Source organism: Phoenix dactylifera, unplaced genomic scaffold (genome assembly GCF_009389715.1).
Source record: "Phoenix dactylifera cultivar Barhee BC4 unplaced genomic scaffold, palm_55x_up_171113_PBpolish2nd_filt_p 000316F, whole genome shotgun sequence".
Taxonomy (NCBI): domain Eukaryota; kingdom Viridiplantae; phylum Streptophyta; class Magnoliopsida; order Arecales; family Arecaceae; genus Phoenix; species Phoenix dactylifera.
The window spans coordinates 525,843-538,759 of record NW_024067786.1 but is presented as its reverse complement, the minus strand read 5'-3'; the positions used below and the strand labels follow the sequence as shown (position 1 = coordinate 538,759).

General features: G+C 39.9%; 2 protein-coding genes across 5 annotated transcripts; both read left to right on the top strand.

Annotated features, from left to right (window-relative positions):
- The first annotated feature begins 547 nt into the window (after nucleotides 1-547).
- On the top strand, nucleotides 548-5,013 carry LOC103719772. Of its 3 annotated transcripts, none has more exons than XM_008809166.4 (4): nucleotides 548-1,000; nucleotides 1,120-1,159; nucleotides 1,248-2,140; nucleotides 4,796-5,013. In XM_008809166.4, the coding sequence occupies exons 1-3, from the start codon at nucleotides 657-659 to the stop codon at nucleotides 2,091-2,093; spliced, it is 1,230 nt and encodes a 409-aa protein (XP_008807388.2). In that variant the 5' UTR covers nucleotides 548-656; the 3' UTR covers nucleotides 2,094-2,140; nucleotides 4,796-5,013. The 3 variants fall into 3 exon arrangements, with proteins under 3 accessions (XP_008807388.2, XP_008807387.2, XP_026665297.2); XM_008809165.4 differs by lacking the exon at nucleotides 4,796-5,013 and adding an exon at nucleotides 2,764-3,140; XM_026809496.2 differs by lacking the exon at nucleotides 4,796-5,013 and having other exon boundaries at nucleotides 1,248-2,312.
- Nucleotides 5,014-8,085: 3,072 nt separating this feature from the next.
- Nucleotides 8,086-10,912, top strand: LOC103719771 (corepressor interacting with RBPJ 1). 2 transcript variants are annotated; one of them, XM_008809164.4, is made up of 6 exons: nucleotides 8,086-8,405; nucleotides 9,501-9,579; nucleotides 9,693-9,743; nucleotides 10,270-10,314; nucleotides 10,404-10,460; nucleotides 10,543-10,912. In XM_008809164.4, exons 1-6 carry the CDS (start codon nucleotides 8,200-8,202, stop codon nucleotides 10,633-10,635), a joined length of 531 nt encoding a protein of 176 aa, XP_008807386.1. In that variant the 5' UTR covers nucleotides 8,086-8,199; the 3' UTR covers nucleotides 10,636-10,912. The 2 variants fall into 2 exon arrangements, with proteins under 2 accessions (XP_008807386.1, XP_008807385.1); XM_008809163.4 differs by having other exon boundaries at nucleotides 8,095-8,405; nucleotides 9,498-9,579.
- The last annotated feature ends 2,005 nt before the right edge of the window (nucleotides 10,913-12,917 follow it).

The window sequence follows — 12,917 nt, the reverse complement described above, 5'->3', positions numbered from 1 at the left end:
GTGCTGGCGTAATATCATGTGATGATCGGCAAGTTGCCTCCGTAGGCGCATTATGTCAAAAGCTCCGAATTTCTTTTTGAAGGAGATGAATGTTTCACTACGCCTTTTCCGCAGCTTCGAATTTTCTTTTTGAAGGAGATGTATTTTTCACTGCACCTTTTCCGCAGCTCCGAATTTTCCTTAAAATTCCGAATCTTTGCTTCTTGAATTTTTGACTACGATTTCAAAAGCCATGACATCATTACATTTGTTAGTACAGTAAATTTGTTCCGATAAACTTATTACCAGAGACAAGACTGCCCTAAATTCATAAGCTCAGTGGAAAGTAAGCTATCCCCCCTTCCCTTCGTTAGATCCATCCAAAGACGCGTGGCTCCTCTTCCAAATTTCCCCACCGCAGTCGGATTCGTGAATTAGATCCGGATCCAAGGCCTGGTCGGACGGTCCACGTGTCTCACTCGGCACTAGAAGCCGACACAGTGGAATCTCCGTAGTTGGCGCAAATATCTAAACGTATCCCCCTCCACCTGTCTCGTGTGAAACAGATGTAAACCATGGCGATTTGACTGCTATCTCCAACGACTTTGGGGACACGAGAGAATACAAGAGAGGAAGGAGAGAAGAAAGGAGCCAAAAGTTCCCTTGGAGACAATACCATGAGAGCAGCTTCAGAGGTGGAGCAGGAGGAGAGGCGGAGGAAGCCATGGATGAAGATAGAGGTGAGGGGTGGGGGAGGTCTTCTGGTGCTGGGTGGGGCTCTCGTCGCTGCGGGTCTTGGAGCAGCCTTCGCCGCGCACCGAGCTCATGTTAATAGCAAAAGAAGAAGATCGTCGATGAGGCCGGCCGATGAAAGTTGTAAGGTGGAAGAGAGCTTAAACAAGGGAATTAGCTTTGATGACCAGCTCGATGAGGTCGATGGCCAGGCGGCGAGGGGACTTGTATCTCTTATGACTCTTGATCGCATTCCGCTATCTCCATCCCTAAAGCCTGCCGAGAGCTGGTGATTTTTATGGATAAATTGATGGATTTTTTGTTATTTGTGATTTCTCCGTTTGTTGATTTGCTCAAAAAGATTTTAACATGATTCTTTGGGGCAACGTTGATGAATTAATTTTGCAGGCAAGGGGAGTTTTCGGTTCATACTAAAGTGGAAATTCAGGTAATTGGCATATGCGTTGATTTGGTGTCCTTCTTCTGGTTTTGGTTTTAGTTTTATTTTTACTCATTTTTCTTGATCTTTTGCTCAGGAGAGTACAAGCATGGCGACCAAGATTGATCAAAGTCCGGCCTTCAAGAATTCAGAGATTGTCTCGGCTGCAGATGCTGCTGAATGTTATGATAATGCTGTTCAAAAATTTTTACTTAGCAACCTCGATGAACTAAAAGAAGAAACGCCAGTATTTTCATTCAGTGGTGTCGAATTCACCAACATCCAAGACCAAAATAAGCAAATTTTGGAGGAATCTGGGCTTGCTGATGACAAAGACAGAGAAGAAAAGGATGTCAGCGAAGAAGCAGAAGCCCTATCACCTGAAGAACTACAAGGACTTTCATTCAGAGCTGTTGGATCGGACACAATCCGAAACCCAACCAAGCAGACTCCGGAAGAATCAAGGCTTTCTCATGACAAAGAGGAGAAAGAAGAGGAAACAAAGTCGTCAACTGTGGAAGAAGAGAGTGAGAGGGAGGAGGAGGGATCGGATGGCACAGGGGCTTCTTCCATGAACCCAGCTGAGGCAATTGAACAAGAGAAGGACTCATCATTGCGGGAAAACCACCAGGGGGGCACTGAAGAGAGTTCCAAAGAAAAGGTAACTGCAGTACAAGCAGAACAAGAAATAGAAGAGTATGAGGAGAAGTTTGCAGAGAAGGAACAAGCTGTAGAAGAAGTACCAAGAAACGAGATGGCAACAGGGCCAGAAAGAGGTCTTATAGCTGTGAATTATTCCAATAGACTACTTCTTTTGTTGGCATTGGCTCTAGCTGTCGGTCTGATATCTTTCGCGCATCGTGACCACCTCCATCACTTCCACCTTGCCAAACTATATCACCACCTGCATCATGTCTTCTTCCCTTCTAACAATGCTATGTGAACTTTGAACTGTTCTCTTTTAGGAGCATGCCAAGGCTGCCATTCAAGGTGAGTTTTGTTCAAGTGCACATTCCATTTTTGTGTTTTTGAGCCTTCTACTGTTTGTGCTTCTGTTAATACCAAATACTACCACACTCCACATATTTGAGTAATAATGTTGAGAACGATCGGTGTAGTTATTGCATATCAGATGAATAATAATGTAGAGCAAGGAAAGAAATGACGAGCTACCTGAAATAGATGCAAAATATAGTTGTCTACATCACTCTAGCTGCAAAAGGAGGTATACCATGTGTAAGCATATTGATCACAGAAAAATAAGTGAAGAGAAAGATGGAACATTCATGGGAAAGGTTGGATTGAATTTATATATATGGGCATTAGCTCTGATATCCAACGAATTTTCATATGTGCGGAAGTTGCTGCGCAAAGTCTGTGACAATCTATCCTATGAGTCCTGACTGCAAAGTTCTTCGAAGCCGGTCATATAAATTTGATCACAAGTTCTGATGATAAAGTGCAGGATGTGATCATTTCCAAATCTAGGAAGCCTTGTCCCTTAAAACACAATGAGTTCTTAGGGAAGTTCTTTTGTATATTGAGCTGAAAGGAATGGAACAACAATAAATGTCATACTAGAATTTCTAAGGACTGGATGTCTTTATTTTCAGGAGCAAAGCCACTGATGAGTCGCACCACCAAGAAGAAAATCAAGCTGAAGAATAGAATCTTCAAAAGAATTCTTCGTTATGACTGAATAAAGCAGCTCTTGTTAAGCCATAATAGAAATGTTGGAAAAATCATGTCTGCTAACTTATATATTAACATAATTAGGTCAATACTTCTTCTTCATCTTTTCTATATGAATAGAAGTAAGTTTGAAAAATAATTGAATTCAACAGTTTCTTTAGTGGAGACTTTCTCATCAACTCCTAGTGCCAACAGTTTTCTGTTGCTCTACTTTCAAGATACATGGAATTGTTTCATGATTGCTTTGAGATGCATTCTACTAAGATTATTCAAGGACTAATCTGAACTAATCTAAGCCTAAATGCTGATAAAAATAATGCAAAATAAAACTTTTAAAAATGGGGATGAATATAATAGAAATTCTACCTTTTGAATCCTTATTTATAAAATTTCAAGAGGGGACATAATTTGAGAGTTGTGATGCTTTAGAAGTATCCTTCCATGCAGTTCCTTTATGAAGGGATGCTCCCTTTCATAGAAAGAACTCTCAAGAGGATTGGATGTATCTCTTGATTGAATAACTACCATATTCTCAATAGATGTGTCTGTATAAGACATGCCAATATAAAACTAAGGTAAAACATAAAAATAAAAATTTTGAATTACTATAAAAAAAAAATCAGAAATATAACTGCAAAAAATCCAACAAGGAAGACTTCCAAATGTCAGTTGTCTCGCAAAACTGCATGCTTTCTTTTATTATGATCTATTTTCTTGGGCTCTTTCCAATGCCCTTATTTCTCAAAAACTCTCTTTTTTTTCTTTGAGGAAGGGAAAATTTGCATGTTGATAAACTTTTCAAGCTTAACTTCTGCAATAAATACCAACTGTAGTCAAGCTGAAGTTCCAACAAACGTGGAACCCAAACTACTGCACTAATTTTCACTGTTAACCTTTTCAGGATAAATGACTCTTGGTAAGATTATTGTGGATTATGTACCATGAAAACTTCCATATACCCTGATAATCTCTCTTAGTGCTCCTAGAAAAGAAACATGGAATTCTTCATTCAAAAACTTCACCATATCGGCGTTTCATTATTGTCTCAATTGAAGAACAAGCACCACCATGAAGCTTTAGAGATTGTGCAAACGCCACTAAGTTCACTGCAGAAGGAGAAATTTTGCAAGCATAATGCGTTGCAAGTCATGTTTCACTGCGTGGAGTTAATATTTTATCTCCGCTGATTACTGTTCTGTATGAAAACTCGGATGGCAGAGGAGAAGAAACACACCTGCACTACCATTTGCCACCATCTTCTTTCTTTCAGAGCAATTAAATTGTCAAATATTTTGACCTCTTTAATCTAAAGCAAACAAACTTGATTTCAGCAACTGGGAGACAACTAGCACAGATAGGTGTTTAGACTCTTCTCGAGGTTGTGCAGTCTAACTAATCTAATAGTTCTGATTTACAAAGTTCAACATCACAAGAACTGATTTAATTTATATCACGTTGAGCAAGATTTCTCATCCTTATCATCCTTGCTGAATATAAAATGATCTAAACAAATATTGCAAAAAAATTATATCAGTTTACTAGTTCAAAATCACAAACCCGAGGTAAAACTCCTGGGCTAAATCATTTTTTTGAGTAATAATGATGTCAACACCAATAATTTTGAAGAATTGATTCAAGACATTCCGGATTTATTCTAAACCCAAAAAGAATTAAAATTTTTCTTATCAATCATGATGATTCTTTTCAAAACATTCGAGTGTCATTTAGGCTTTCCTTCTAGTCATATTCTCCATCTTTGATAAATTTTAATTTTAGGACTGATCTTACTGCTTCAATAAAATGTTTCTCAGGATCCTTCTGCTTCCTTTTACTCTAAATGAGATACTGTGTCTACATGGTACTCAAACTTTCACTAGAAATCAACATGACATGATCCTTTAAATTTTCTTGCATTTATATCAAATTTTCCAGAATAATGTTTTATAATTGCAGAAAGCTTGGAAGATGGATGAAAAATACCTGCAACATCAACTACCAAAACATAGTAATTGCATGGTGTAACCTAGTTGTATGGGCAATAGGGGGAAACATGAAGGTCTGATATCACACCGTACAAAACCCAACCAGAATTCTCTCCAGATGTTGAATCCTTGAGATCAAAAATCCAAGTCACCATTGTTTGCGTGTACTTTGTAAGTCTCACCTTCTTGAGCAAGGCTCGTCAGAAGTTGCAAATGATAAAATTTTTATCAGATACCAAAATTCGATAGTCTCACCTTCTTACAATAATAATTTGGTGAGTATAAATTATTATTGTTATTATTATTGTTGAAATGGATGATTCATACAAATCTAATATGGATACATCTAAAAAAAGTCAAAATATAGTATATTTCGGAGCGCACTAAGCAGCTAACTCTCCCCAACCCTAAGGGTGTTTCTGAAGTAATTGGCCATGTACAAGGCGATTATCTTTCAAGACAGCATGTGTTTTCTCCGCATTCTTGCAATGAATTCTCTTCCCTTTGCTTGCCTATTCCACTGCAATTATGTACAGGAAAATAACACTTCAGCTGGCATATATGCTCCATAAGTAGGATGAGTTATATTATTGATTTTCATTTTATTTTATTTTTTTTATTTTTTTTTTACAGTAACTTCTTTACCTTGCCACTGATCATTCACTCGCATATAAATAGACCCCTTCAACTCTACACATTGCACCAATCCTATCTTCAATAAAAGAGTCATATTACAATGTAGTAACCATCGACGAAGCTAGGCTCGCTGCAAACCATGTTAATTTCCTAAACGTATAATTTCTCAACTCTTACCTCAAAAAAAGAAAAAGAAAAAGAAAAAGAAAAAAAAGAACATCATTAAGAAACTTCTTTGTCCTGCTTCACTCTCTTATGTCTCATGGAAGAACGAACATTGAGCCACTAAATTGGTTTCAGCATGCGACATTGTAAACATGATGCATACCAGCAGGCTACGTACTTACGTATATTGAAAACATGCATGCTCATATGTGAAGATCTAGCATGCAGCATTATAGCCCTTGGGGCTTCACTCTACAGACCATTTATTATCTAAATAAATTTATGTGAAATTAATTTTCTTGGAAAGAAATTAATTATTAAATAGAATGCTTTTATACATTCATGTTCAAAATATAGCTTTATTAAAATATCATTCAATTAGCCACAACATATGCTTATTATACACTTACAATAATATCATTATTGCATATGAGCACTCATCCTAATTCTTTTCGAGGCACTCTTGATCAACTTGCAAAATATACGAAGGCTTTTGGTATGAGGTGATCCTTTCAAGATCAAGCGTAATATGGATGGAGGTGACAAGGTCACTATGTTTGGTTGCACCATGATGATCTTACATGGCAATGATCCATATCACCTATACTTCTCAAATCAACGTCCAACTCAGTGATAAAAATTTCGTTTCTAAGATAAGGTATCCAAGATCACCCTAAGATAGTGATCTTCGGTTGAAATTTGGGAACAAAAATGCTCCCAAGTTTAACAATTTTTTTTTGATATATCAATATACAATTAACATATTACATCAATATACCATTAACATATTATATCGATATTATATACAATATCATATTAATATTACATAATTATTAGTCATATTATTGTCATATTGTTATTCAATTATAACTTTAAATTATAAGAGAAGTATATTATTTATACTTTATATTTATATTTTGAAATTATTTAATATATTACTTCTATTTGTCTTATTTTTCTAATCAAAATAAATATTAGTATTAAAATAATAACATATTGTAAATAAAAATATCAATTCCATAATAGCAATTAATATATTTTTATATAAGTAATAATTTATAGGATTAATAGATATATTTTTAAGAAATATATCATGGTTAATTTGGCTATCATATCGTTAATAATCTTAGATTCCCATAGAATACTAAATATGTTGCTCAGCGATTCTTCAAAATCTTCAGTTACTAGAACATAGTATACAAATACGATGATCTTTGATCATCAGGAATTAAATTATACTGAGATAAGGATCATCAGTAATCTAAGATTGAGGGGGGGGGGGGGGAATGGATCGTCCAGCCCACACCAAAAGAGCCACCCAATTTCGGCCCAACAGACACCAACGCCGACCGGACGTATCTTCGGTCCGGCTTAGAATCAGCCTGATCTCGAACTCTACCAAAAGTTTCCTCAACCTCGGATATTCGACGACGAGCCTTGGCCAAGTTTGAGGCGCTCTCCTTGTTTGCTGACGGCCTCGGCCAAGTTCGGGGCTCCCTCCTTGTTTGCTGACACGCCCCGGCAAAGTTTGGGGCGCCCTCCTTGTTCGCCGATGCACCCCAGCCAAGCTCGGGGCGCCTTTCTTATTCTCCGGTAATGCACACCAACTCGCGAGCTCGGGGCGCTCCACCGAACACACCTCGGAACCTGGAATGCTAGGCTGGCCTCAGCACCCATCTAACTGACCTCGTTGAATGCCTGATGCGGCCTTTCGACGAAGCTCGGCCTCACCAACCACTGCATCTATGTGCATGCCTTCGCCCTCCTACGTGGCCGTGCATTGCGACGCCACCACGCCGTGCTTCGCCTACTGGCCCACGACAACTAAGGGCAACACCTTACCGTTCCTAAGAACGAACTCCACCGTGCGCCACAAGCAAGGTCATGCTGCGCACCACTCCCACTCATGATGAGAATGGGTCAAACTCTAATACGACTGGCAACGTCTCATCATTCCCAAGACAGACACCACTGCACGCCACAAGCAAGCTCAGGCTGTGCGCTACTCATTCTCATGATGGAAACGGGCCATACCTCCACCACCTAAGCGCTCATATCAGGATTATAAAAGATCCCAACAGGTAACGCCTAAAGGAACTCTTGGCTGGACCTACTAAACTCCACTCTAACTTGAACGTCGGAGGGTCCTCACAGAAAACACCGGTGAGGCTTTGTGCAGATACACCGTCGGTCGAGGGAGGTAGCTCTTCTCGTCTTCTTCTGCACTCCAGTAGCTCCCCCAACTTCTCCGGCATGATCACCCTCGGGCCAAATTTGAATCACAACAAAGATCATCTTGATGATCCCATTTGGGTTACCAAACACAGCCTAAGTCTTTTAGAGCCAATTGGCCCAGCCCAAATTGGTGTAGCTCATTTAAATATAGCCCGGTCACACCATGGACCGGCCCAGCCCTTTCCATTAAGATTACGAAGCCCTATAAGATTGTGCCGCCTTTAGAATTCGGTCCGACTGAACAACGCGAGTCGGTAGCGAATAAAAGGCGATTCGCCATCTGGGAGCGAGGGTTTGAAGAAGACCGGAAGGGAGCGCCCCTCTTTTGACCCGTTCGCCATGGTCGCCTCCTCCTCATCGTCTTCAGATTCCTCCGCCTCCTACTCCTCGGACTCCTCTTCTCTCCATGACCGCCGTCGCCGCCGCCGCCGCCGTGAGGGCAGAGACGCCGTCAGGGTTCGCAAGGATCACCAGTCTCGAGGGAAGCGGAGGCGGAGGCACCGATCCCCCAGCGATTCCTCTTCTTATTATACCAGTAGTTACAGGCGAGTAGCCTCTTTAACCTGTTCCGTCTCTACAAGGAATTTCTAGGGTTAGGATTAGAATTATGGGTTGGATTAGGTCATAATCTTGCTCCTTTCATGCAAAATCTTCTTGCCAGTGTATGGTGCACATTTGCTGCTTGAATTTAGAGGAATTCTATTAAAGATGCGTTGTGGAGGACTTCTGATTGATTTCATATGTTGTTGTATTGTTTGTATTTGAATATGAGAATTAGCATGTTTCTTGATACGAAGCCTCGATTTGGAAATGGATGATGCGTAGACTAGAGGGGTTTCTGGAAATTTTAAGGCTTTTATAAAAGAACTGGCAAGTATTCCGTGAAACTACTGTCCCCAGAATGTGGAGACTCAGGAGGGTTGCTTGTTAGATGGTGCTTAGCGTGGTGCTTGTAGGAGCGAGTTCTTTTTAATACCTTTTTCTCCTCCTTTTTGTTCTTATAATCTTTAACAAATGGTGATGTATTTTCCTATCAAACTAATGTTATTGGAGTCAGACAAAAGATGGGGACTTCGGGATCATGTTCATTTATTTAGATTGAATTTTGTGCCATAGAGATGAATATGGTTCCTTGCATCAAAACTAGTTTGATTTTCCCAAGTGCATGAAATTCTGGAGGGTCATCTTGATACATAATCTTTGGCTATTTGATCTGAAAGGTTGGTTCTTGTTATTCGCCAGCTGGCATTCTATGCACCTTTTGCTAGGAGATCTGACACCAGTTCTATAGAATATGTCTGATGAGCAGCCAGTTATAGATTTCCAATCCTTTTCTGGTGTCTTCTTGAATCAGAGTTGTGACGCATAGAATACTTCCTTTTGATGAGACAAACTTTTGTTGACGATGATGACCCAATGATGAGAATTATGTGAATTGTACAAGACAGAATTATGGGTTGAATGGGAGAGGTGTAACTTTCCTGCCATAGAAGAGCTTTCTGTCTTTAGAATATGCATGACCCAATATCAGCTTGGCACTTATGATTTATGTGATGATTTCTTTCAGTTCTGTAGAATTCCATCATTTGCTTGTTGATGTGTTATTTTAGCACTGAACATTGATTATGATTTTACAGCAGTAGCAAGAGCTCCTCTGATGGTGAATGTGAGGCATCAAATCGATTGAGGAAGCGCAAACATAGTGAAAGATCAAAGAAGGTGTGCCCTGATATGCATTTGAATGTTTATTATGAACACATCCATTTTCTCAAGCATTCTATACATTTTTTTTCCTAAAAAGTTCTGATCAACATTTTTGATGTTGGACCAAGGATAATGACCGAAGCAAGAGTCACAAACGCCACAAACCGAAGCATAAAGAGGTAGGTTGTTATATTACCTGTAGGTCTTTTGTGTAAATGTGCGGGTGCTTTTTAATTGCCCTGTATCTTTAGTGGGTTGGTTCGGAAATTGGTATATTTGAGCTTGGGACTTGTGAGATCTTACTCAGCTTAGATCTACTTGTATAATATGAGATGAAGGTGCGTAACAGATGTAGGCATTTGGAGATTAAAGGCATATAGCATGCTATCTTTGATCTATAATAAGTTGATAGTTAATATATTGCTCTGATGAAATTCTTGCCACCTCTATGATTAAGCAGAATTGCCATCCTGCATATTTGTGTATTTTCATTTCATCTTTATATAAATAGGAAGCAACTGCCTCATCATAGTGTTTTCAAGGTTTTTAAGCTATAGCAAGGAATCCTTATATTACTTGCTGCCTGTTTCTGGGTCGGCTCTTTGACATTGGAGCTGGGGTCTGTAAATGGGTAACTGGATGTTGGATTGGCTTGCTGGGTGTCATGTTGGCTTGCTGATTTTTGGCTACGGGAGCTATATACAGAAGCTGCAGACTGAGCGGTGCAGCAGCCCTGTCCAGCTTTCAAAGGTAGTTGAAATTAACAATCTTCATTTCAGGCTTTACAAGGATTTCAATAAACTATTTTTATTTTAAAAGAAAATTCTTTTATTCTCCAGTTTCTTGGCCGTGACAAAGAGGATGGTGTTCGGCGCAGTGCTGTGTCTGGCAAAAAGGTCCGAACTTTTATGCATTGATCTATTGCTATAATTTTTTTGAAGATCAGAAATTATTCCTTAGACTTCTATTCTTTTCCAGATTATGTTGAAGCTTGAGAAAACAAAGGAAGACAAGTTAGCAGAAAGCAACCGCAATGAGTTGCTGAAGTTTCTGAATGCTAGCTATGATTGATGAGTGGGGATCATGGCATCATTATATATGCAAAGATGAAGAAGTGTTTGAACAAACTGTAACGATAGTAGTTGCTGCATATGATTCATTACAATATACCAACATCTTCAGAAAGTGTATGCATGTTCTGTTTTCTTCCTTATTTGGAGCTCTAAATGTTATTTTATCGTTCAGCTGAATTTTATGAATTATTTTCATGTGTGATAGCTAAATTTCTTCTTGTTGTCAACAGCAACCTCTTCAGTTATATGGATCATTCCATGTTCATTTTTTAAAACTTTATTGTCAATTGTGTTTCTCAGTTCTGTTTCGTCACATTGTATTTATTGAAAAGAACTTACAGCTTTACTATCTTGTGTAGCACCGTCATTGTGATGTTTAATATAGCATGACGACCACAAACCATTTTTTTTTGAATATATTGATTTGCTCGAACTACTACTATTGATAATCTTCTTAATCTGCTAATTTGTAAAAAGATGTCCATAATTAGTTGTGATTTCTCCCTTGGATACTACTACTACTGATGATAATCTTCTTAATCTGCTAACTTGTACAAAGATGTCCGTAATTAGTTGTGATTTTCTCCATGATGGATGCTTTTCAGATGTCTGATATGGGTTGTAGTGATTTGCAAGGTCCGTTGTGTGCCATTTCCCTAATGCTTGTAGCCTTATAATAAATCTCAGTGGACTGAGAACTCTGATGGGCTAGAAAGAAAGATTGATTTGTTGGTCTTTTCTCTTGATGATATCAGACGTTTTAATTGACCAGACCAGGTAAGCTGAGTTCAAAATGGATGTTTAAGGTGCTTGGTGTCTAAGGTTTTGCACTGGCTAATTATAGAGTGCATTTGGAAGGCACGAGTGGAAGTCCAGGCTGTTATTTGCTGGTAATTAAAAAGGGCTATCAGTTGCAACAATCTTCTGTTTCTTAGGTGAGAGTTTGGTGGTTTGCAATTAGATTCCCCACTGCTGCATCGAGGACAAGAAGCCTGTTGAGTATTTTCGCTATCTATATCTACTGAAAAGTTTTGGAACTGTTTGGAATTGGAGATTCATTTGACTAGTGAATTGCACATATTCGAAGGATACATATTTTAGGAAATAATTCTCCATGAAGTATAGGCTTTGTTTTTTAGTTCTACTGCAATCTTGGTAACGGTGGAATTTGGTCTGATATGATAGCAAGGAAACACCCATTTTTTTCTTTAGATCATACGTAGTGCCTGGTTTTTATTTTAAACTTCCTTATGGATGTTCTCTGTACATGAGTCAGTTCCTCACGGACCTCTCTTTACTCTCTTGAGGTTCTTTGTGCTAATAAGACTTTGGTTGATATCTCCCCTTCACTTGAACTAAGTTGGAAAAGATGTAGAACATAGAAACAAGGGTCGGTAGTATTTTTTGCTAGGAGATGTTAAAAAGTGCTCGAGTCGGCAAAGGAGTGACGAAAGTCAGCTGGAGGAGCTAAATTTTATGGGAGGGATGGGTTTTGAGTAAGGATGGCAAAATATGATCCGATCCGCCAATCCGATCCGTGCTCGATCCGCCATAAACAGGTTTGGGTTTGGCTTAAACAAGTTCGGATCATAAACAGGTTGACTCGTTTAACCTGTTTATTAATTGGGTCGGATACAGATTTTTAATGTCTTACCCGTTTAACCAATATAACTTGTTTAATAGATGGGTCTTATTGGGCCTGATTTTATCCCAAATAAAATAGATGGAGGTTCTAAGAGGACCAAGATCTAATGGCTGGGAGATCACCAGATGAAAACTAACTAAAAGAAATTAAGAAACCCTAGAGCCATTGGGCTCTTTCCCTCTTTCCCTCCTCCATCTCTCCCTCTATTCCCCTGGCTGCCGAGCCGCCGAAGGTCTCCCTCCGGCTGTCACCCCTCTGTTGAAGACCGGAGCCGGCCACTGCCTCCCCCAGCCGAGGCCTTCGATGATGCCGAGGAGGTTGGTGAGGACTGAGGAGGGACTTGATGACGATGACGGCACCGCCAGTGTCGAGGTTGGAGGAGGGGGCTAAGGCTCGAAGGGGTCGTCGGAGAAGCGGAGGAGGAAGTGGTGGCCGCGGAGGGAGCCGCGGGTGTCGACGGCCCAAGGCTTGCCGCGGTTGGGGTCGTGGGACCCTCCGACTTCCGAGGCGGGGCTTCCGGGAGGGGGGCGGCAGCCGTCGGCGGCGAACGGAGGGGGAGGCAGTGTCTTTGGGGCTGGAAGGGGGAGGGGAGGGGGTTGGGTCTTAAACGGGTTTCTTGACCCGTTTACCTATTT